Source organism: Calliphora vicina, chromosome 5, assembly GCF_958450345.1.
Source record: "Calliphora vicina chromosome 5, idCalVici1.1, whole genome shotgun sequence".
Lineage (NCBI taxonomy): Eukaryota > Metazoa > Arthropoda > Insecta > Diptera > Calliphoridae > Calliphora > Calliphora vicina.
In genome coordinates, this window is record NC_088784.1 from 106,529,921 (window position 1) to 106,554,091 (window position 24,171).

At 27.7% G+C, this 24,171-nt stretch overlaps 1 protein-coding gene across 1 annotated transcript; it reads right to left on the reverse strand.

The window, feature by feature from the left end:
* Positions 1-23,921, reverse strand: Swim (Secreted Wg-interacting molecule). The gene is made up of 6 exons (XM_065512071.1): positions 23,777-23,921; positions 3,871-4,103; positions 3,348-3,803; positions 3,098-3,281; positions 1,239-1,584; positions 1-1,174 (listed from the first exon to the last, which is right to left on the reverse strand). Exons 2-6 carry the CDS (start codon positions 4,034-4,036, stop codon positions 1,034-1,036), a joined length of 1,293 nt encoding a protein of 430 aa, XP_065368143.1. The 5' UTR covers positions 4,037-4,103; positions 23,777-23,921; the 3' UTR covers positions 1-1,033.
* Between the last annotated feature and the right edge of the window lie 250 nt (positions 23,922-24,171).

Below are 24,171 nucleotides of genomic sequence, written 5' to 3' on the forward strand. Positions count from 1 at the left end.
TTTCATTTTATAATTTTTTATTTATTTTTTAGTGTTGTTTTTTATATATATATTTTTTTATATTTTATTTTATCTTTTTTTTTTTGTACATATTAAAGAGATTATTAATAATTAATTACTACATGTACATAAATAATTATTTGTTAAGTATAGTTTAAAATTAATAAAAAATTCTTTAAGGGACAAAAATTACAAAGAAAATAAAAATAAGGACATTTTTAACTATATCGAAAAGTGGCAGTACAAAAATGAAAACAAAACGGAAATAAATTAATTTAAATGGCAGACGAAAGTGTTAAAATAAAAGAAATTATTTAACAATTGAACAAAAAATAGTTATTTATCTTTTTTAAGGCAGCTTTTTGTTTTGGAAATCAATAATAAAATTTAAATTAATTAATAATAAACTATTTATTTTAAATATTTATGCAGTATGTACGCGTATGAGTATAGAAAATATAAATAATTTATTATCTTGCTTTCTGTTTTCCTCTTATTGTTTAGAAAACAATTAAACAAATAATAATAATTATTAATATACATAATATACTTAAAACTTTAAATAGATTTGAAAACTTAAAAAACTATAAAAAAAAGTCATAGAACAAAGTTTGAAAAAAGCTATAAAATACTCACTGTTAAATGTTGCATTAAATATATTTACGAAATTGTACAAAATACGAGGAGTTAAATACAAAAATACATAGTTTCTCAGCTAATTTCAAATTCAAAAAGTTTTTAACTAAAAACTAAATTTAAATAATAAGTAGTAATAATTAATATGTATTTAATAATAATGTTCATTAATAATAATAAAAACTAAGATTCGTTTGTGTTTTATTTTTTAGTTTAAACAAGAGAACTGCATTAAAATTATGGAAATTAATTTTCTTCTTTCTTTCTTTTTATATGTTTAACTTTTAGTACAATATTTTTTAACGAGATTTGCTTTATTTTGGTTGAGGTCTCTTTGTCATATCGGTGTTTTTGTTTAATATTTAAAATTAAAAATTAAAAGAAAAGGAAATTAGACTTAATTTTTAGTAGCAAAATAGTTGTAAACATTGGGCCAGGCAGCCAAAACATAGCCCTCAATATCACATTCGTTGCTACCGCGCAAAATGCGGAAGTAGCCATGTTCACCCCACCAGGGACCCCAGGAATTGGCAGCAATCTAAAATTGTAAATAGCAAAATAAGTACTACAATCATTTAACTTTCTTATTTTTAGAGACTTACCCAGTATTTAACACCATCATGCTCCTCACCCCAGCCTACCAACTTAACGGAATGGAAGCCTCTGGGACTACCACGACTGGCAGCACTGTGGGTGTACACGCCTCCCGAGTAAGAGAAGAAATCTCTGTAGACACGCATGGTGGCTTGTACGGGACCAGAATGATAAATTTCAGCCATTATATCGGTTTCGTTTTTAATGGAATATGCTGGACCAACGGTGTACAATTCATCACGATCAACACCAGGAGCAGATCTGCAGCCATTGTCCGAGAGTGAACGCATTCTGTGATGAACTTTGCAGACGTCACGTTTTCCAATATAAGGATAGCAGTTTTCATCAAGGACACTGTTGGACACAAAGAGGATAGATAGTAAGTTTAAACATCCTTAATAATTCAGATTTACAAATTTTTTAAATTTTTTTTAATTTGTTAGAGCCAAAGAATATTTTCTCAAACAAAATTTAAATCTTGTGTTTAAAAACTATCTGCTTTTGGGTAAGATAACGTCCTACTGCATATAAATTATTGGATGTATGACTTAAAAATGCTGGATTTGACATATCTGTAATTTATTCTTACTTAATTATAAACTATTTTTTGCTTCAAATATGTAAAATTTTGTACCAACAAAGCGTTGTGTGCTGGGAGTTTTGCTTTATTTCTTTAATTTGAAAAACAAAATGCCGCTGTAGCTCACCGATTGCTCACCAAAGCTTATGGTGAATATGTTCCATCAGTTTCAATGTGAGCAAGATGGTGTGTGCTGTTCAGAAGTGGTGATTTTGACACGAAAGTCTAAGATCGCCCAGGCAAGCCAAAAAAGTCTAAAGATTAAGAATTGGAAGCATTACTCCATGATGATTTTTGTCAAACTCAACAAGAGCTGCAAAATCATTGGAAGCTATACAAACAGCAATTTCAAAACCTTGGCAAGCAGCAGGATTCATGCAATAGCAGGGAAATTGGGTGTCATACGAATTGAAGCTGAGAGACCTTGAATTACGATTTTGTATGTCTGAAATGCTGCTTCAATGCTATAAAATAATTTTTGTACCGAATCAATAATTGCGATGAAAAATGGATTCATTGCGATAACTGAAAACGTAAGATCGTATGTGAAGCCAATCAAAATAGCCGAATCGACACCAAAGTCAAATATCCATGGCGCTAAGGTAATTCTCTGTATTTGGTGAGAGCAAAAGGGTCCTATAAATTATGAGCTATTGAACTCTGACCAGACTATCACAGGGAATCTGTATCGAACGCAACTGATTCGTTTGAAGCGAGCATTGGCCGAAAAACGCCCTGAATAAGCGGCCAGTGATGAAACCTTAATATTCCATCATGACAACAATCGGCCACATGTTGCAATACCTTTTAAAACGTATTTAGAATGAAGTGGTTGGGAAGTTTTGCCTCACCCGTCTTATTGTCCAGACTTTGCCACGTCCGACTACTATTTGTTTGGATTGAGTCAGAACGCTCTCTCTCTCTGGGATATGTTTCACTTCAGAACAGAGTATCCGATATTGGCTTGATTCGTTCTTGGAATGAAAAGATGAGCAGTTCTGTTGGTTCGGGATCCATATGTTGCCAGAATGATGGCAAAAGATCATAGCTTACAATGGCCAATATTTTTAAGAAATTTATATTGTACAAGTGTTTCAAAATAGAAGATACAAATTTGAACAAATCCCGTATTTTTCATTTAATCGAATTCTCATTAAAAACTGCAGTTTTCCTTAAAACTTCAATTTTACTTCAAAAACTAAAATTTTTAACTATAATCCTATTATTCACTCCAAAACTCTAGTTATCATTAACTCCGTTTAATACCGCTAAAAATTTCAAACTTACCCCTGTTTATGAAGATAACGCCAAGCAGCATCCAAATGACCACCATCACAACCCTGTTGCTTGCGGGTACAAGACAAAATATTTTGTGGCGACAATTGCACGACTTCCTTGCCCTGACTTTGAATAGCATAACGATCTGAGGCCACCGAGGTGGTAGAAAGAACCCAAGATGAACCGCACCAACCTACATTCAAATAAACAAAATTAATACCAACAATAACATAAACTTTTCTAATGAATCAAACTCTACCTTGATCGGGAACATCTGAAATGTAGGCAGACCACTTATCAATGGAATTGAAGTTGCGGGGCAAACCATCGGCTTTATTGTGCAAACGAGTCATGGCCTTGACACGGAAAGTGGGTTCTTTGGTGCCCAAACGTTTGACCAAACCCTCAGAGTATTTACGGCCCCACCATTCACTGTATTTACGAGCAGACCAGCCCAAATTATGTATCGAATTAACATTATGGATCAAGGCATCATCGGTGAGACACAAGTCTTCATCGCATTTAACAATGCCACCCTCCAAGCAGCGACACTCGTTACAATTGTCTCGTGTGGTATTGAACTTGTTAAAGTAGACACCTCTGTGTAGACAGCTGACAATTGGATCGGGTTCTCTCTTGCAGAATGAACGATAATCGGGACAACAATCACCGGCCACACTACGATCACAGAATTCATCACAGTAGCAAAGAGTATCTAAGGAAAATAATAAATAATTAATTAAAGATTATTTATAGGATGTTATAGAAGATATAAAACTTACTGGCTATAGGCACCGAACAGCTGTCGTATCTGCTGTCACAGCAACTGTTGATTTTCTCACAATAGGGTCCGGGATAATCAAATTTCAATGTGTGATCAAATGTAGAGCCAAAGGCCATTAGGCCCAGCAGGCAGGCGGCCAATAACATCATGTGTCTTTTGACCATTTTTTTTAAGGGGAAAGGGGAGAGTAGGAAAACACAATCCACTAGCAATTAATGTTTGTTAACACAACTAAAAATATTTGAAAAAAAAAAAACAATTTGTTAATAAAATAGTTCATGATGGCACAGTTTGAAAACGAATAAATCAATAAATGTTCTCTCTCTAGCGAACATGTAAAAGCTATTAACTGTTTGGAATACTCTTTTTTTAAAAGATAAATTTGATAAGTTGCCTTGGGTTGGTTGCTGGTTGGTTAACTGTTAGATATTATTGTTTATGGTAGTTTAAATGGGTTTGATTTCGTTTAACAATTATTTTTGTTTTTCTTTAGACAAAACCATCAGCATCTCGATAAGATAGCAAGCGACTGTGATATCAATGTGTAAGTTGCTACATATTCGTCTTTTTTAGTATTTTTTTTTAATTTTGTTCTATTGTTAATGCTGATGCTGTTCTACTTCAATAACAATGCTGTTTAACAATGTAGCTGTTTAATTGTTTTCAATATCTATTTGTTTATGTTTACTGTTATTTATTTTGCAAAGATGCTTTGGCACAAATATGCACCCACTTGTATTCTATATTCAATATTGTTTTATTTCAATTAAACCATTAAGGAGCAAAGTATTAAACAATTTGCTTTAATGTATAATTTTTTATTTATAAAGTGATTTGTCATTTTTTATAAACAATCGCTTAAAGGTAGATTCACTTTGAACAAATATTTGGCGAAAAATATTGATTTAATTGATCTTACAATAGAATAATGCCTTTATACTGTTATATTTTCAAAATTAATTTATATTTTTCAGTGTCTACCATAGACTAACATAGACCCGAATCAGCTGTTTTTAGCAACATGGCGGAGGCAAACAAAAAAAATTTACGAAAAATTAACAAAAGAAAATGTATAATAAACCACGGTAGATTTAAAAGAGGGACAAACATATAAATTTATTTTATTATTATTTTTTACTACATTTTATTTTTTCTCTCGCTCTAAGATCTGCCTTAATGGCGGAATTGAAAAAATGTTAAAAAAATGTAAACAAAACCATACGGTTCGAAATTACTTGTTTGACAGCTGTCAATGGTCTCTTATCTGTAATAATCTGTGGTGTCTACTATACCAATAATTTGCAAATCCCAGGAGACTAAATTTGGAAACTTTTGAGAGCAAGAGAGAGCTCCATTCCACGAGAATATGTAGATATGAGGTGTAAATAGAGTAAAAATGGTGGCATAAAGATTTACAAATATCAAGCGTAATCAAGGAAGGTAAATTTTGAGAAATGAGAAAAGAAAGAATTTAATGTACAGATGCTGAAGTTAAAGCTGCAATATTTTACTGAATACGATGGGCAATTATCAACATTGATTTCTGTAGTTTAGTGTCCTAATTGGAAGGAATATCTCACCACGACAGAAATTATTAAAACGGCGATCGGCATGTATGGTATCATGTCTCATTGGGTTTGTTGGAATTTGTGAAATGCAAAGAGAAGATTTAACTTAATCATTCCTTTACTACTGAAGGTAATTAGGATTTCATATGTTCCAGAAAGTTGCCATAACAAAGATTGCAAAAATTCAGTATAGTGAGATAAGGTACCATAGTAATCGGTCTATTGTCCAACTTCTTTCTTAGTTAAGATACTAGAGACAATAGGTGATAGACATATAAGAAACAGAATACAGCAAATAATTTTCTCTCCATATCGGCATGGCTACATCCAAGGTAAATCGGTGGAGAGAGCAGTTCCTGATCGTATAATAAAAGTAAATTCAACTCTGCATCATAAAGAATTTGCACTGACATGTTTCTTGGGTGTAGAACAGTAATGTTCACGCCATACAACAATTGTTTGAAAAATTTACACACATTTGTTACGCTCTTTTAAAAACTTTTGTTCATTCATCGTTTATCTCTCGATGAAAACACATGCGACGGACTATCGTCATTTTTTTCAGACATTTACTAAGCATTGTTGTTGGTTGTTTTTGGACGAAGCATAGCAAACACAAGCGTTTCAATTGCAATTGAACACATAATAACAAAGTCAAAAATAAATACAAAATTAAATAGAATTTAGGCCGTATAATGCATATTTTTTCTTTTCCTTAAAATTTAAATTACAATAAATTGGTTATATGTGACAAAAATTCTAAATCTAAACTTTCATTATTTTGTTCTTATTTTAAATGTTTGACATTATGTTTGCTGGGTAGCTCTCTCACCAATACATCTTCATTTTTATTTTTGAACATCACTGGTGTAGAAGGTACTTTTGAGCATATAATGCCCGAACTATTTGAAAGAGCACTCAGGAGTTCTGGTAGCGATCAAATAGTGAACGAATGGATTATAAAAGCAAATTCATGCTGAAATGGATGAAACTTCCATTGACAACTAAGGGTGCATCCCAAGCGGCATAGTACTATCCAGTTTGTGGATTCAGCTATTAAATGAAATCATCCTGGATCTCAACACGACGATATCGTTCTCTTAGTTAATGGTATGTGTACTGTCTCCGGAGCAATGGGTTGTGCAATTAAGTAGGTGGATGACCAGTTGTCGCCTTGCTGTTAATCTTCAGAAAACAAAAATTTTTCGAATAGAAATAAGGAGAAGAATACCGAACTTCAGCGACCCTAAAATTAAAGGCATATCCCTAAAGCTGTCAAATGAAAGGATGTTTCTAGGAGAGATTTTCGACTGTACGAGTACTGCAGGACCTTGAATGTTACAGCTGCCTATCAAATTTCTAGAATAATGAAAGTTGATCCGTGGTAACTTTATATCAAGGAATATGCTATTATCATTCGATTGAGACAGAATGATCTACTCAATATCAGCAGATCTGTACACTAATTTTTGATCTACAAATCACAGCTCAAGTGAATTGGGATAAGATCACCACTAGTATTTCCTGAAGAGATAATAGGGAGTCTTGGAATCATAATAATGAAATTATTAAAGTAGTAAAGTTTTCTCTGAGAAATTGAGTATTACTTTACAGCTCTTAAGGTCTTGACTCATTTGCTTTCAAAATCAAGAGGACATAGAGAATTATACATAGAGACGAGACACTCCGATTTGTCAAACAAAAATACAACAAATAATATTTCTGATACAATAACAAAATACATTGACTAGCATGTATTTTGTTGTTGCAAGAGATAGGTTTTTGACAACAGACTTAGGTTTTTGACAATTCCGTCTCGTCTCTATGTTACCCTATGCAAGAGGACTTAACCCTTTCAGCAAACAATAGCATTTTTACTTTAATCACCCCATTACAATGTTTTTTTGTGGAATGGGGTGGTTAGTTAAATTTAAAATTTAAAAAAATTTGAAAATTTGAAAAATTTAACAAAAAACAATTCGAAAAAAAAATTTCCAAAACAACTTTGGAAAAATAATATAATTTGGTGAAGGGTATATATGATTAAGCTGAATATACTTGTTCTTAATAAGATACATTTTTTGGAGAAACTTGAAGAACTAACAACACTGCGTCCTTTTCACATCTCTTGAAAAATAAATGAAGAATAATTTTTGTTTGAGATTTAAAATCAATGGCCCGTAATCATAGTCAGAAATAAAGAATACTTTAAGAGAATTAAACTCGACTTTACTCAAGAGTGGACTTTAGGTCTATCATATACAAGTTATAGTATACTTCTGACGTTGAAGTCGACTTTAAATATAAAACTAGCTGAAGCTGTTATTAACTCGCAGAAAGTAAAAAATGTTTAAGTTACAAGATATTGGTAGAGATTTTGCAATTATTGAACAGTTATCAATAAAATTAGTACCAAAATATTCTAATTATGATATTAATCTTATCTTTTCCATTTTTCCACAACAAACAACTTTTTTTCTTAAGTTGTCACGGTTACTTTTATTGTTTACCTTTTTTGTTTTTTTTAATTTTGTATTTTCTACAATTGCGGTGGCACCCAGTTACAGTCGGTTCAATTTAAAACATACTTTAATTTTGACTATAGTTGTAAAATAATTAACAGCAGGTTTTTATTTTAAAGTTGTTTCTAAAAAGAACCGACTTTAGTGTTTGACTATGATTATGGGACAATATTTTATCGAAGTCCATATTTATAAACAAACGTGGTAAATACTTGTTTAACTCCCTATTTGTAACCGTTTGTGGTAAGTACTTGCCTCCAATGACAACACCGTGAGTTAAAATGAGAATATATAGGTATAGAAGTGTGATTATATTTTACATCATTACTAAAATCATAATGTAAGTTTTAGCTGGTTAGTAAAAGTGAGCTATCAAAAATAGTGTTTAAAGCAGTGGTCGGTATAAAGAGAATGTGGAATAGGGACTTTTAAAACATATTATTCACTTGCTGTCACTGTTGTAATCTGACCAGAGCCATTGATATTGAGTTTTGTTGCTTATTTTTAATTTTTTATAATATTTGTTAACATTTTAATTTTTTTAAAAAAATTGTATGAGTTCATTAACCCATTGTTGTTTTCTGGTGGTATTCACATAAAAAAATTTACAATAGTCCAAATTACACAAATTTAGTCATTTTTAAATTGTTTTGAATTCAAAAAAGCACACACACACTCACAAACTTATACAGACTTATTTTAACCACAAGCCACAAAATATTTAAATTTCAATTGTTTTTTGTTTTTCTATAATATTTAAAAAATACTGTAAAATAAATTTTCAAAAAAAAAATATTATTCCGGGTTACCTACCCTACATTAATTTCTCTACTAAAATATTATATGTTTTTGTTATGGCTGTCATTTCAAATACAAAAAAAAGTAAGAAAAATAAATAAATAAAGCAACAGAATTTTTTAAGACATGTCAGCGGTTTTCAACTCTATAAATTCTATGTCTGATTGTTGAGGTATGAGTGAGTATCTATCTATATCTGTACACATTTTATATTAAAACATAAATATACAATTTAATAATGTCACTGAAAATGATTTGTGCTGTTTTGTTGTGTTTTTGCAAATGTAATTAAAAACTTTGTAGTAGCAGCAATAAAAACAACAACAGCATCATCAGACAATGTAAAAACAGTAATAACAAGAACGCCAACAACAAATAGAAAAAAAACTGCTTAAACTTACAGTAAAATGTAAAAAAGTAATTGAAATCCGAGTGGGAGCACTAACACAAGTAGCTCTACTTAAAAGGAATTAAACTACACCATTTCGAGATTAGTTGAGCGAGATTTTAAACAGTGGTCGGCATAAAGGGAGCATGGAATATGGATTATAATAATCTTATTAGCTTTATTGTGATTTAGATAATTTATATAAACTTCGTTTACATTCGTGTAGTTTTAAGTTAAATAACCGTTTATGTACTGCCTCTATTGGCTATGAGTGCCGAACACTGATTTAGATACATATTAGGAACAGTAAACTGGAATGTAGCTATAACACAAATTAGTAGTAGTCCGAGGAAATGGTGTACAATTTTGTTTTATATGCTTTATGTAAATAAATAAATTCGTAGAAAGGTTTAACAACAATTCAAAACTGCCAAACTTCCCTCTGAGGAAGAAGAAGTAATGTGAGAGTATGTTTAATAACAACTTTTATTTTTTTTTTTTGCATAAAATTCTTATCAGGTTTATGCTAATTTTGATTCGTTTTTTACTGAAACATTTAACAACTGTTTGAAAAGGTAACTGTGCTCTTTTAAATTTGCATTTGTTTGTTTTTTTCTTTTTTTGCACAAAAAAATAAATAAATTTCAAATTGAAAAGAAATTAAGTTTATTTGCTTAAGCCACAAATAAAACAAAAAAAAACAGTTTATTTATCAAGATTTCAAACGATTAATTTATTTAAATTTTACCCAAATTATACAGTAATAAATAACGGTTAGACTTTAAAATTTGACCATCAATAAGTTACAGTTAGTTGGAGAAATGTTGAAAGTTATTAGGTCTTAAATAATGATTTTAAGAAATAAATAAATTGACTGAGTTTTGAACAAATTATTTAAGATAAGTTGATAAAAATCATGATAAATCTATATTTAAGAACATCGTTTGTAATGCAAATAAGTTTATTATGTTTTGTAAAAAAAAAATAAAACCAGTGGTCGACATAAAGAGAACATAAAATGTTAAGATGTTAAGCTCTATTGAAATTGATTTTTTTTTTATCATAATTATGAACTTCGTTTACATTTCAATTGTTTACAAGTAAACGATTAAATTCACCCCCAGGTGACTCTGATTGTCGACATGAACTTCTTTGATATTCGTATTGTTTATAGATAAGTAACCGATTATATTCGTCATCTGAAGGCTCTTGATTTAAATAATTTGAAACTATCATTGAGTGTATGACTTAAAAATACGGCAATATATTGCGTATATTTTGAACGCGGGTTTTGGATTTAATAACTTATATGTCAATTTATAATCACTTAGATATTGAACATTATAGTGTCAACAACAAAGTGTCATATGCCGGAAGTTTTGCTTTACTTTTTTAATATGAAAAAAGTGCTGGTGAATCACACTAATTTCTCACGAAAGCTTATGGTGAATGTGTTCCATCAGTTTCAACGTGCGAGAAATCGTTTGTTCGGTTCAGAAGTGGTGATTTTGACACAACTTTTGAACCAAAAAAGTTTGAAGGCCAAGAATTGGAGTCATTACTCCATGAAGATTGTTTTTAAAACTCAAGAAGACCATGCAAAATCATTGGTGGCTACTCAAGCAGCAATTTCAAAAAGTTTGCGAGTAGCAGTATTTATCCAAATGCAGGGAAATTGGGTACCATACGAATTGAAGCCGTGAGACCTTGAAAAACTATTTTGCATGTCCGAAATGATGCTTGAACGCAAATAATTTTTGCACCGAATCATGACTTGTGATGAAAAATTAATCCATTACGATAACCCGAAATCTGCTGAAATCTGGCCAGACCATCACAGAGAACCTGTACCGAACGCAACTGATTCGTTTGAAGCGAGCATTGGCCGAAAAACGCCGAATATGTGGCCAAGCATGAAACCATAATATTCCATTATGACAAGTCTCGTCTACATGTTGCAATACTTGTTAAAAACTATTTAGAATGAAGTGTTTAGGAGGTTTTGCCTCACCCGCTTTATAGTCCAGACCTTGCCCTGTCCGACTACTATTTTTTTCGATCGATGCAGAACACTCTTTCTGGGATACGCTTTACTTTGCAACATAGTATCCGATATTGGCTGGATTTGTTCTTGGCCTCCAAAGATGAGTACTTCTTTTGGCTCGGAATCCGTATGTTGCCAGAAAGACGAGAAAAGGTCATATTTAATAATGGCCAATACTTTGAATAAATTTACATTGTACAAATTAATATTTCAAAATAATTTAAAAAAATCACGCATTTTTTAAGTCAAACTCTCATTAAATAACTAGAAATTATTGTAATATTAGGGTAAATTAAAATCAAATTTCAAAACTCTGTCTATTTTAACTAGAGAAAAATAATAAATATTTCCATTGAAATTGAAATTATATCTGCATTTTATTTTTGTAGCCATAGTTACTCAAAAATATGAATTTTTATTGTTTCTAAGCAAATTGTGTAAACACAACTGAAAAATTAAGTTACTGCAACAAATTTATTTAAACTCAAATTAAAACCCAAACAATTATAATGTTAAGCTTTAACAGTTCCAGAGTATATCAACTTTTGTAGCAGTATATACTTCAAAATAATGCAAAACAAACTATATTTTGTTAACTCATTCAATATTTTGTAAACACAACTAAAAAGTTACATTGTAGTTTGTAACAAGAAATTTAAATTAACATTTTTTATTAGTATTTTGTAGGTATAAAATACTATTTAATATTTTAAACTATTATTTATTATTTTTATTATTAAATAACATTTTTATTTTGTTATTTTCATTTCCAGCTTTTGCGTCATTGATTAAGGTTACATAGTAAATATTTGTATGCCCTAGTGGGGAGGGTATTATACGTTTGTGCTGATGTTTGTAACGCCAACGATATTAGTCTAACACCATGATTATAGTATAGCGATTGACTCAGAATTACTTTCTTAATCGATTTAATGTCCTCCCGAAATATGTCATAAATATTTAATTAACATAAGTTTTAATGAGATATAAATGTCTTAAACATTTTGGTAGCCAAATAAAATTCAACATAAATAAATAAATAAATAAGTCTCATATAACAGAAGTTATGTAGCCTTATTTTATGAGGATCGGTCCGTAATTAGTCTTAGCTCCCATATAAGGCCCACTTCCGGTAAACACTTTAACATGTACAACTATTTTACAACTATTAATATCGAGATAAAATTTAGCTCGAATAAGTTTTATATGCCTAAAGATCATGCTACTAGATATGTTTTTGATCGTTCCATAATTTGGTCATATACTCGCTGTAGGGTATTATTAATGTTATTTCAAACTGTCTGCCTTTTTTGAGCGAAAAAAAATATTAAAAATTCATAATGAAAATTAATAATAACTATAATAATAAATAATAAGAGCAATAACAATTAAACAGTAATAAAATCACAACAAAACAATTGTACTGTATTGTATAATATATAATAATTATATCAATAACCACAATATTATCTTATAAAATTTTAACCACAAAATATCTGGTTTGTACTCTCGTCTACACATTTCAGTGACCAGAGGTTTTTGTTCAGGAGAAAATATCAGAGTTTGGGAATTTAGGGAAAATGAGAACTTTTGAGTTGAAATGGAAAAATATGAATAAAAATAACTAAAAATAAAAGTTTGCATGAAACCTTTAAAAAAAGAGTTTTTAATAGCCGTCATAAATAAACTCATTTGAGGAGTTTAATTTTTTCCTTCAGAAAATAAAACTCATGTGAGGAGTTTTATTTTTTTCATCAGAAAATAATTGAATAAATTGTTATTAAAATAAAAAGAAGTAAGAGAGCTATATTCGGTTGTGCCGAATCTTATATACCCTTCACCAAATTATACTTAAAAATAAAAAATTTAAATATTTTTAAGTGAACAAAATTTTTTTTCAGTTTTTTTCATTTTTTAAAAAAAAATTTCAAATTGCTTTTTTAAATTTTTAAATTTTTTTTTTTAAATTTTAAAATTTTTTTTGGTTTTTTAAATTTTTTTCTGTTGAAAAAAAAGTTAAAAATTTTTTTTTCCGATTTTGACCCATTGTAGGTCCAAATTACTATGGTCTTATATACGTCGTTGCAAAGGTCTTTGAAATATCTATCATTATATATCCATATTGTCTATATTAATGACTTAGTAATCCAGATATAGGTCAAAAATAGGTAAAAAATCGAGGTTGTCCTGTTTTTTTCCTCATATCTCAGCCATTTGTAGACCGATTTTGCTGATTTTAAATAGCAAACTTCTCGAAATCATGTCTGAAAGAATTATTGAAGATTTGGATCCCGAAGATATCAGGGATCTTCAGAAAATTGATTTCAACAGACTGACAGACGGACATGGCTTAATCGTCTCCGCTATCTATAAGGATCCAGAACATATATACTTTATAGTGTCGGAAATGAAAAATGTAGAAATTACAAACGGAATGACAAACTTATACATACCCTTCTCACGAAGGTGAAGGGTATAACAAGTGGGATTTTAGTTTGCTATTGATTTGTTCCTATTATTAAATTGTTGTTCTATCAGATAAAAAATAGAAAAGAAACGAAAAGAGTTTTATTTTCATGTTGGTCTATCAAAAAAGAACACCTTTAGTTCGGCACAGTCAAGCTAAATATCATAAATGTTCTTTGCCTCGTAATTTTTTCAAACTTTTACGAACTTTTTATCAATTGCACTGCAACCCCTAACCAGAAATTCTTTCTAAATATCACAGATACATAAATACAAACAAAACATTTGCACATAATTTGAATGTATTACTTTTGCATGTAGATAATTTAAACAGAAAATAAAATAAATAAAATTAACAAATTTTTATAGCCGAAAAAACAAATAACAATTTAAAATTTAATTAATTATATTATTGTATATTTTTGTTGTTAATGTTTAAATTGATAAATATTGTTTATTAATAATGCAAATGATACAAAATGATTCAAACGCTATTTTTAACAATTCTTAAAATGATTCAAAAAAAACCCCCCTCTACAACCACCATATCCCACTTACACATCTGCTCAAAATAATAGATACACCTAATTGGAAAAAATTTAAATGGCGGTAACATTGAAAATTTCCTCGCAAGCGTTAAGAATACATCATATTATTAAAATTTCTATCTGGCAATGTCATGTCAGTCAAAAATCTGGCAACTATTTGCTTTCATGTTGATTTTTAAAAACGAATTTATTTGAATTACAAAAAATTATTTGCTCATAAAAATAGATACACATCAGTAATTTGTAATTTGTTTATATACAATTTTTTTTTGGTGCAATTTTTTGTTCCTATTTACGTGAAACAGTAAGTATAATTTAAATTTTAGCAACAATTTTATAAAAAATAGGACTCTTTTGAAGAAAATGGGACGAAATCATCATTGTACCGAAGATGAGAAAAAAATTGTTCAAACGATGAGAAATCAAGGAAAATCATTACGGGAAATAGCAAAGAGCATAGGAAGATCTTTACATTTTGTCCAAAATGCTTTATCTAAAAAACAAAAAAGAGAAACTCGCGGTAGACCAAAGAAAACCAGTCCAGAAACAGATAGGCGGATCGTCCTTATGGTTAAAAAAGACCATTTCATATCATCGAAAGCTATTTCTGCGGAGCTATGTAACGAAATCAGTCCACAAACAGTTCGTCGTCGTCTTTTACAAGCTAAATTGCCGGGAAGAATTGCCAGAAAAGTGCCACTAATGAGCCAAAAAAATATCAAGACAAGATTAGAATTTGCTAAAGACCACTTACAATGGTCCGGGTGTGAAGGCGAAAAAAAATGGAGAAATATTTTATGGAGCGACGAAACAAAAATAAATTTGTTTGGAAACGACTGCCAAAGAAATGTACGCCGACCAAAAGGAAAAGAATTCCACGTTAAATTTACAAAAAAGACGGTAAAACATGGCGGGGGAAACATAATGGTTTGGGGTTGCTTTTCATGGAATGGTGTTGGTCCGATATTCCGAATAGAAGATACCATGAATGCTAGTGGGTATAGAGACATATTGGAAAACGTAATGCTTCCATATGCATCGGAAAATATGCCATTAATATGGACATTCCAGCAGGACAACGACCCAAAACATAGTTCAAGATTAGTTAAAAACTGGTTCTTGGAGAATAACGTACCTGTTTTAAGCTGGCCCAGCCAATCCCCTGATTTAAACCCAATAGAAAACTTGTGGAGTGAATTAAAGATAAGGCTTTCGAAGGAAGTTTTCAAAAATAAAGACGATTTATGGGAGAAAACGCAAAAAATATGGTACGAGATTCCATTGGAGAAGTGTCAGAACTTGATATCCAGTATGCCCAGAAGAGTGGAGAAAGTTTTACAAAACAAAGGTGGATATACTGGATACTAGCTTTACTTTAATAATAAACTAATTTTTTTAAGATAAAATTTATTAGCTTTTGTTTAATAAGAATTTTTAAAAATGTATCTATTATTATGAGCACCAAATTTTTCGAAATTTAAGAAATTTAATTTACTTTATAATATTTATTATTAATTATGAAATATTTTGTTTTTGTTTTTTACTCTCCTTTTAACTATAAATAAAAATCGACTGAATTTTTTTTATAATTTTACAATATACCATTATTTTTTTTCGTTTTTAAAAAATAAATTTTGGTGTATCTATTATTTTGAGCAGATGTGTATCTACTTTCAATATTTTAATCAAAAGATTAAAAATTTAATTGGGGAAGAAATTTTTTTGTTTATTAACATAAAATAAAGCGAATCATAAATAAAAGAAAGACATAAAATTCTAAACAAAGATACAAACAAAAAATTTTCTCGATTTGATTTCAAATAAGATAAATAAATAAATCTTAAATCAATAACAAGTTTTGGGGGTAAATAAAAACTAAACAAAACCAGTCACTAATCAGTGACACCATCAAATAATGTCCGTCTATCTGTCTGTCTGTTGTGCTCTCATCAGCCAACAATTTGTTAAGAAAAGAGGACGATATTAAAACTGTTTGATTAGAAAAACTTCTTTTGAAACTAACACTGGCACTATCTTTATACTGATTAGAACATGTTTTTTTATCAATTTTAATTAATGCAAATTTGTTTGGCTTTTGGTTTTTTTTCTGTTTAAGAAAATTTGTATAAAATGTAAACAAATCATGTGTCATATCTGGTTATAGGACCCGTTCGGCTGCTGCCGAACGGCCAGCCAGCCCTCATTTGTCTCACTCATCAGGAAGTTTAATTTGGAAAGAAAGATTTCCAAGGTCTCTCGAACTGCTGAATAAATTCGTCTTTGCAATTGTTTTGTTTGCTGTTGTGTGACATTAAATTGTCTATAAACAATTTAGTTTACATGGTTCATTATTATTATTAATTGAACCGGTTTGTAATGATTTTGTTAAAAAAAAAAATATGTTGATATTTTGTAAATATTAGTATTTACACAGCAATTTTTACGTTAACACTGCTAGTTTTTTTTTTTGATGATTTGCTAAAGTTGGAATATTAATATGATTTTATTTACACTGTCTTCGCTTTAATTAATTTTATATTCTTATCTTGTAATTGAGTGTGAATAATTTAAATTATTCTTGTTTGAGTTTTTTTTTTTTTTAAATTTTGATTGTAAAGTAATGACCAGTCACACACCGTGTAAATTTGTCAAGATAAATAATAAACAGCTGATTTTAATAAATTAAATGATTTCCTTGTATTTTTTTGCTTTTACAACTCTTTTAATATGGTAAAAGCTTGATCACATTAGACAATTGTTAGAAATATCTTTAAATAATAATTTTGAATTACACAGGTCATAGCAAAAAAAAAAGCTTGAATAACCACTACATATAAACTTAGATTTGATGTGTCATATACAAAAATGGTAAAATTTTTCAATTCTATGTTTTTTTTTGTTTAAATAAAATTATTAATTTTGTTAAACGTCTCTCCACATAATTACTGATAATTCAAAAAAGTTTAGTCCGATATTATTAAAATAAACTTAGAAAACTTAAAATTTACATAGCCTTTACTCTGCTTATATATTCCGTTTTAATCGGCTCAGTAGTTTCAGAGTTATAATAACAAAATGAAGAAAAAAAAATATTTTTTACGTGAAAAAATCAAATTTTTTTGTTTTCAAAAATCATGAAAAATCGAAAACCTCAAAATTTATTTAGATTAATTATTTTATCGCAAAGTCACATGTAATAGCAACAAATTGAGATATTGATCATAAAAATCGATAGATTCTTTTCGAATTTATTCACAATTAAGTGAATTCGCTCATTTTCACAAAATTTTTTGTGTTTTGTTTGATTCACATAAAATTGAGTAGTTAATTTTCGTCTTTCGATTGATTGAATTTTGAAAACATTTTTTCCATACTTTGTACAAGATTTCACACATATACTGCGTTTCAATCGGCTCGGTAGTTTTGGAATTATACTAACAAATTAATGCAAAAAATATATTTTTTAGGTGAAAATAGCAAATTTTTTTGTGTTAAAATAATCATGAAAAATCGAAAACGTCAGAAATTGTCCAGATTTATTACTTTATCGCAAAGCCACGTATAATAGGAATAAAATGAGATATTGTTCATAAAAATATATGGATTCCTTTCGAATTTATTCACAATTAAGTGAATTCGCTCAGTTTCTCAAAATTTTATTTTTTTTTGTTTGATATACATAAAATTGAGTAGTTAATGTTCTTCTTTAATGATAGATATTTCAAAGTCCATTCTAATGACGTTTATAAAACCATAGAAAGTTGTACCTGCAATAGGTCAAAATCGGGAAAAATATTTTTAACCCGAATTTTTTTCACCAAAAAATTTTTTTGTCAAAAATTAAAAAAACATTTTTTAATTTTTTTTTTAATTTTGTTTACCTAAAAATATATTTCTATTACTTGTTTTTATTTATTTTTTGAAGTTTTGACAATATGTACTTTAGTATTATTAAAAACAAAATTATTTAATTGAATCAACAGTTTGAAAAAATAATTAAATAAAATCAAGACTGAAATTTTAAAATTCAAACCAAAATATCTTTTGAATTTTAATAGAAATTTGACAACTGTATGAACATTTTGTATCTATCTCATTCTCAAATTTACGAAAACTTAAAATCGATCCAGATATACCAACGATTACCCACGAGGTATTCAAATTTTATTCCTTATAATAATCTCTATGTTCTAACGGGGTGTTTACATGTGTAATTAGGTCCTTCATCTATATAATTATGCTTTAAATAGTTGTTTAATCGAACTAGTTTTCAAACTGTCCCACTGTGTAAATCTTGCTAAAATGTAAAGAAAAAACATTTCAAGAATGTGATTTAACAAAATTCTTATGAATTTCAATTGCACTATGTATTTAGAACAACATATTAAATGTAGCCAAATATATTATTGTGTCTTTTAAACTAATGAAATATGTATTGAAGAAATTATGCTAGTGCCCTCAAAGTGTCAAAATGTTAAAACCATGACGGACATCACAATTTAGAAAACACCTTAAAATTCCTTGCCAATCATTATCAAATACATAATTTTAAGCAATACATATATTTGTTAAACAATGTATCTATTAAGTATTTTAATGCAAACAAAAAACAATTAGAAATAAATACGAAAAAAAAACATACCTCATACTAATTTCTTGGATCATTTTTATTTGTGTTTTTACTTTCACCCCATTACTAAGCAAACTACGTAGTTGGTAGCAAATATTCCCAAACAAATAAACTCATACCAATATATTTTCATATATCTTAATACTGAAATTAAATTTTGAACATCTTCATTATGAAGATCATAACAATTTTCTTTTCTTTCTTTCTTAAAATTTCTTGTCACATCCACAGGTGTTGTGCTATTCTTAAACGAAAACTTAATAAAACAATGAAAAACAAACAACTATAAATGATTTTCCTTCTTATACCTTTCACATGCTTAAATTTATTATAATATTTTTTGTTTGGTAAATTGTTCATTTTAAGAATAAAAACAAACATTATTGGCAGAACAATAACAATGGTTAGTCAGTCAGTCATTAACCCATGGGGGTGTCATGGGGTTCACTAGCAACCAACCAACAGTTATTTAACAAGTTTTATGGTTTAGTTTAAAGTTTGTTCTTAGTTTTGTGAAGTGTTTTATTTTCACAAGTCAATAAACTTTTTATTAACCCAGGTTATAAAGAGAGTTTACAATTTGTAGTTTTTTTTTGTTTGTATTACATTTCTTTCAACTAATGTTTATGTTAAATAATAAATTAACAGATCACAGTGTTGTTATTTCTAAAAAGAAGGTTAAAATTAATAGCAATGTTAAATTTTTACGATCTGCTTTTAAATTTTAAAGCCTTACAAATATAATTTATGTACAACATATATAATCGTTAAAAGTTGTAGGAATATATTTATACAAAAAGAAAATGTACAATGATTTTTCTTTATAAAGAAAATTTTGGATAAATATTAATATATTCAGAGAAGATTTTGCAATTAATGTATTGCAAAATAAATTTAAAGTTCATTAAAATTAGAATCTGTTTTCTATTTAATTTCAAAAATTTTCAAATCAAATTTCTATTCTATTAAAATATTTGATGAATTTCAATGAAAAGTTTCGAATAAATTTCTATGCATAGAAAAGTTTTGAAAATTTATTTTCATAGAAAATATTCGATGGAAGTTCTTCTTATAGAAAATTTTCGATGAAAAGTTATTTTTATAGAAAATTTTTGTTACAATAACAAAACACATGTAAAATTTACACTCAATGTACGCACATACAATTTTTTGAAAATAAGCGAATTCACTTAATTGTGAATAAATTCGAAAATAATCCATCGATTTTTATGATCGATATCTCATTTTATTCCTATTACATGTGGCTTTGTGATAAAGTAACAAATGTAAACAATTTCTGCCGTTTTCGATTTTTCATGATTTTTTTAAGACAAAAAAATTTGATATTTTCACATCAAAAATATATTTTTTGCTTCTATTTGTTATTATAACTCCGAAACTACTGAGCTGATTAAAAAGCAATATATATGTGAAAATTTGTACATAGCATGGGGAAAATGTTTTCAAAATTCAATCAATCGAAAGATGAACATTAACTACTCAATTTTATGTATATCAAACAAAAAAGTTAAATTTTGTGAAAATGAGCGAATTCACTTAATTGTGAATAAATTCGAAAAAAATCAATCGATTTTTATCTTCGATATCTCATTTTGTTGCTAGTATACGCGGCTTTGCGACAAAGTAGTAAACCTAAACAAGTTCTGTCGTTTTCGATTTTCACATAAAAAATATATTTTTTGCTTCAATTTGTTATTATAACTCTGAGCCGATTAAATCAAAGTTTACTTCAATAATATCGGACTAACCCATTTTCAGTTATCATAAATTATGTTGAGAAACATCTAAAAAAATTCACAATTTTCGAAAAAAAATAAAAAAAACTTCTCCATAGAATTTAAAATTTGTACCATAATTGTACTACTGGAACCACAATACATCAAAATTGTGTAGTGGTTTAAAAAGCCTCTAAAATTTTTTCGATTTTGTTGCCCTGTATTATTTTTGTGTATCGCTTTATTGAATATTATTTATTTTTTTAATTTGAAAAAACAATAAAGGATTGAGTAGTATTGAGTCAATACAATCATCTGTGATGAAATTTTGTATTTTTCATAGAAAATTATCAATGTTGTTCATAACAATTTTTGAAGAATTTTTTATTCATAGAATAATTTCTATTCGAAGAAAATTTGCGGTGAATTCTGTATTCATAGAAAATCTTAAGGAAATTTTCTTTTCATAAAACATTATCATAAATGAATTCTTTATTCACACATAAGTATTTTCTATCCATAAAAACTTTGAATGAAAATAAAAGTTTTTAAAAAAATTTTGAATTTTTAAATTAAAAAATGTTTTTTATATCAAATATTTTTAACAAATATTGAATTTATTTAACTTTTGTGGCATTTTATATAGATTAATCTGTTATATTCCTCCCTTTCTTTAAGGGTTAAAACCTAAATTTAGCTTAAATTTATTGTCATCGAAAAAATGGGTCAACAGCTTGTTATTTGTTTAAGGAAAATGTTTTTATGTTTTAAGTTAAAATATTTGAGATTGTCTAAAAATAATAACAACAATACAACAATAGTTTAACCATGGATATAAAGTTTTGAAGAAATATTCAAAGTAAGTAAATGTTAATATACAAACAACACGTTATTGTTGTATTTTTGAATTTCCAATATTGTAGTGATACATAATTTTTAGAAGAGTCTTAATCTCAATTACATATTTAGTTATTTATTCTAATATTTTGATTGTAATTTTAGAATTTCATATTAAGATTTTTGCTAGAATTCAAGTTGAAATCAAGTGTAATTCAAGCCTTGAATTACAGTTGTATTACACATTATTTCAATAGCATTCTGCAGTAAAAAGGAAACATAAATTCAAGCCATATGTTTTTTGTTTAAAAAATATTTCAATTTTCAAATATTTTTCAAATTCCATTCAAGTTAAATTCCAACAAAATGTTCAAGTGCTTGAATTTTTGGAGCTTTGGTGCTTATTGGAATTTATTTCTAAATAAGGTTTGAAACAAGTGTTATGTAAATGTTATTGATGATAATATGCTGGAATTAAACTTGAATTTAAATCAAATAGTTTAGAAAAATTATTAAAATATTTAATTTGAATTCAAGTTTAATTCCAGCATATTTTAAAAAACATACCTGAATTGTGAATATGTTTTTAATGGTTTATTATTTATTGGTTTGTAAATCTTAATACATAAATACATTTAATACATTTCGCATTCCTTTTTTTTAAATAATTCTTAAAAATTAAGAATCAGTTTAAATAAATATTTTTAAAATTCGTCAGTGAAAATTTTATAAATTTCAGGTATACATTTTTTAAATATTTCTAATAGTTGTTTTTAAACCTTTGGTATTTCTGTTTAATTTACTTTTGTTTTCATTTGTTGGCATAATTATAGAAAGTACAACTGTACTCAAAATAATAGCGCAGCATTTTTAACAATTGTATTTAGATATGAAAAGTAAATATTATTTAATCGATTTAAGCAAAATTTAGGTTTTAACATTTAAAGAGAGGAAGGGATATAACCGATTAATCTATATAAAATGCCACAAAAGTTAAATAAATTTAAAATTCTTTCAAAATATTTTATACAAAAAAAAATTAAAAATTCGAAATTTTATTTGGCCTTTTAGATTAAATTCATTCTTTTTTCTGCATATTTGTAATATGCTTCCAGTATGTTAAAGCTTTTTTGGTTGCTTATTTTGTGTTTTTTTGTGCATATTTAAAAATGTCATTGTTTGAAATTAAGGGCTTCATTTTATAAAACGAAGCGATCTAAAACGTAAGCAATTTATATGAACAATACTGAAAAAAAGGTTTGAAACTTGAATTTTTTCCATACAAAATTTGTTTGTCGTTGCGTTTTATAAAATCAGGCCCTAAAATTAAAACTATTTAATTATTTTGCACACAACTGTACATATCTTTGCTTATACATATTACGTGCATAAACAGTGACAAATTTACATGACAGTGACACTTGTTATTTAAAGCACTTGAAAACTATTAAAAAGATTTACAAATATGCAATGAAATTGTTGAAAATTTCAACATCTTTATACATAATTATTTATTTATTCTGATTATTAAGTGAAATATTTCAATTAAAATTCGCCCTACACAAAAAAGAATTTAAAATGATTCATTTATTAATGGTTTGGGACATTCCGAAGGACCATTTTTTAAAGTTTACAAGGGTAACTTAAAAAATCAGAAACCTCAAGTTTAATCTATAACTATGTTTAAAAATACGTCAAATAATCTATGAATTTTTCAAAAATAAAAATAAATTTTGTAAAAATGATTCTTTAAAATTATTTAAATTGAAATTTATTGAATTTTTTTACGAATTTTAAACAAAATGTATTTTTAATATTTTTTTTTTTTTGAAAAATAAATTTTGTAAAAATGATTCTTTAAAAGATTTCAATAGAAATTTATAGATATTTTTTATGAATTTTAAACAAAATGTATTTTTTTTGAAGAATCCATTAAAATTTTGAAAAATAGAATTAATAAAAAAGTAGTAACTGTAAACATTGTATTTAATATATTTCTTTTTAAATATTTAAATTCAAAAATAAAAATAAAAGATTTTTTTGTATAAATTTAAACTTTGTACTTAATGTAATTATATACAAATCCATAAATTTCTTTTTTTTTCTTTAACAAACAAATAAATTGTGAAATCGTAACTTGCCGCCTTAAAGTTGCAAAAACAGCCACTTAAAAATTCTACCAACATCAGCACTTTTTTTAAATAATTAAATACAATTTAAATTAAAAATTACACCAAGAATTATTTTAATAAAATTCTTTTGTAACCAACCAACAACCACTTTTTTTAATTGTTTCTTTTTATTAAAAGTTTTAAAAGGATATTTTTTTCATAAAGTTTTGTAAATTAATAAAATAAAAATATTTACTTTTGAAATTTTTCAAACAACTGCCCTTTAAAACACTTTTTAAAAATAACGATAATTTTTTTTTTCTTGTAACAAAAATTATTTTTTATAATAATTGTGTTGTCCTTGTTATTAAATATTTAAACAATAAAGTTTTTATAATTTTAAGCAGTTCCTTTTTGTGTTTTGTTTAAAAAAGATTTTGTGATTAGCGAAAAATATTGATTATGATATTTCGCGATCGCGACTCGGTGTCAACTGAATTCACAAATAAATTCGCAGCCCAACAAAACCTGCTGACAATGCTTTCTTCTTCTAACGAGACTGAAATTCAAACGAAAGAAGTCGTATTCGTATCCAACGTCAGCGTCGACGTTCACTCAAATACACTACAGTTAGATGTATTTGTATCTTAT

Coding starts and splice junctions, on each gene's coding strand:
- Swim (XM_065512071.1), bottom strand. CDS start 4,036: ATGGTCAAAAGACACATGATGTTATTGGCCGCCTGCCTGCTGGGCCTA. Junction 3,804..3,870: donor CTGTTCGGTGCCTATAGCCA/GTAAGTTTTATA, acceptor TATTTTCCTTAG/ATACTCTTTGCTACTGTGAT. Junction 1,175..1,238: donor ATGATGGTGTTAAATACTGG/GTAAGTCTCTAA, acceptor TTACAATTTTAG/ATTGCTGCCAATTCCTGGGG.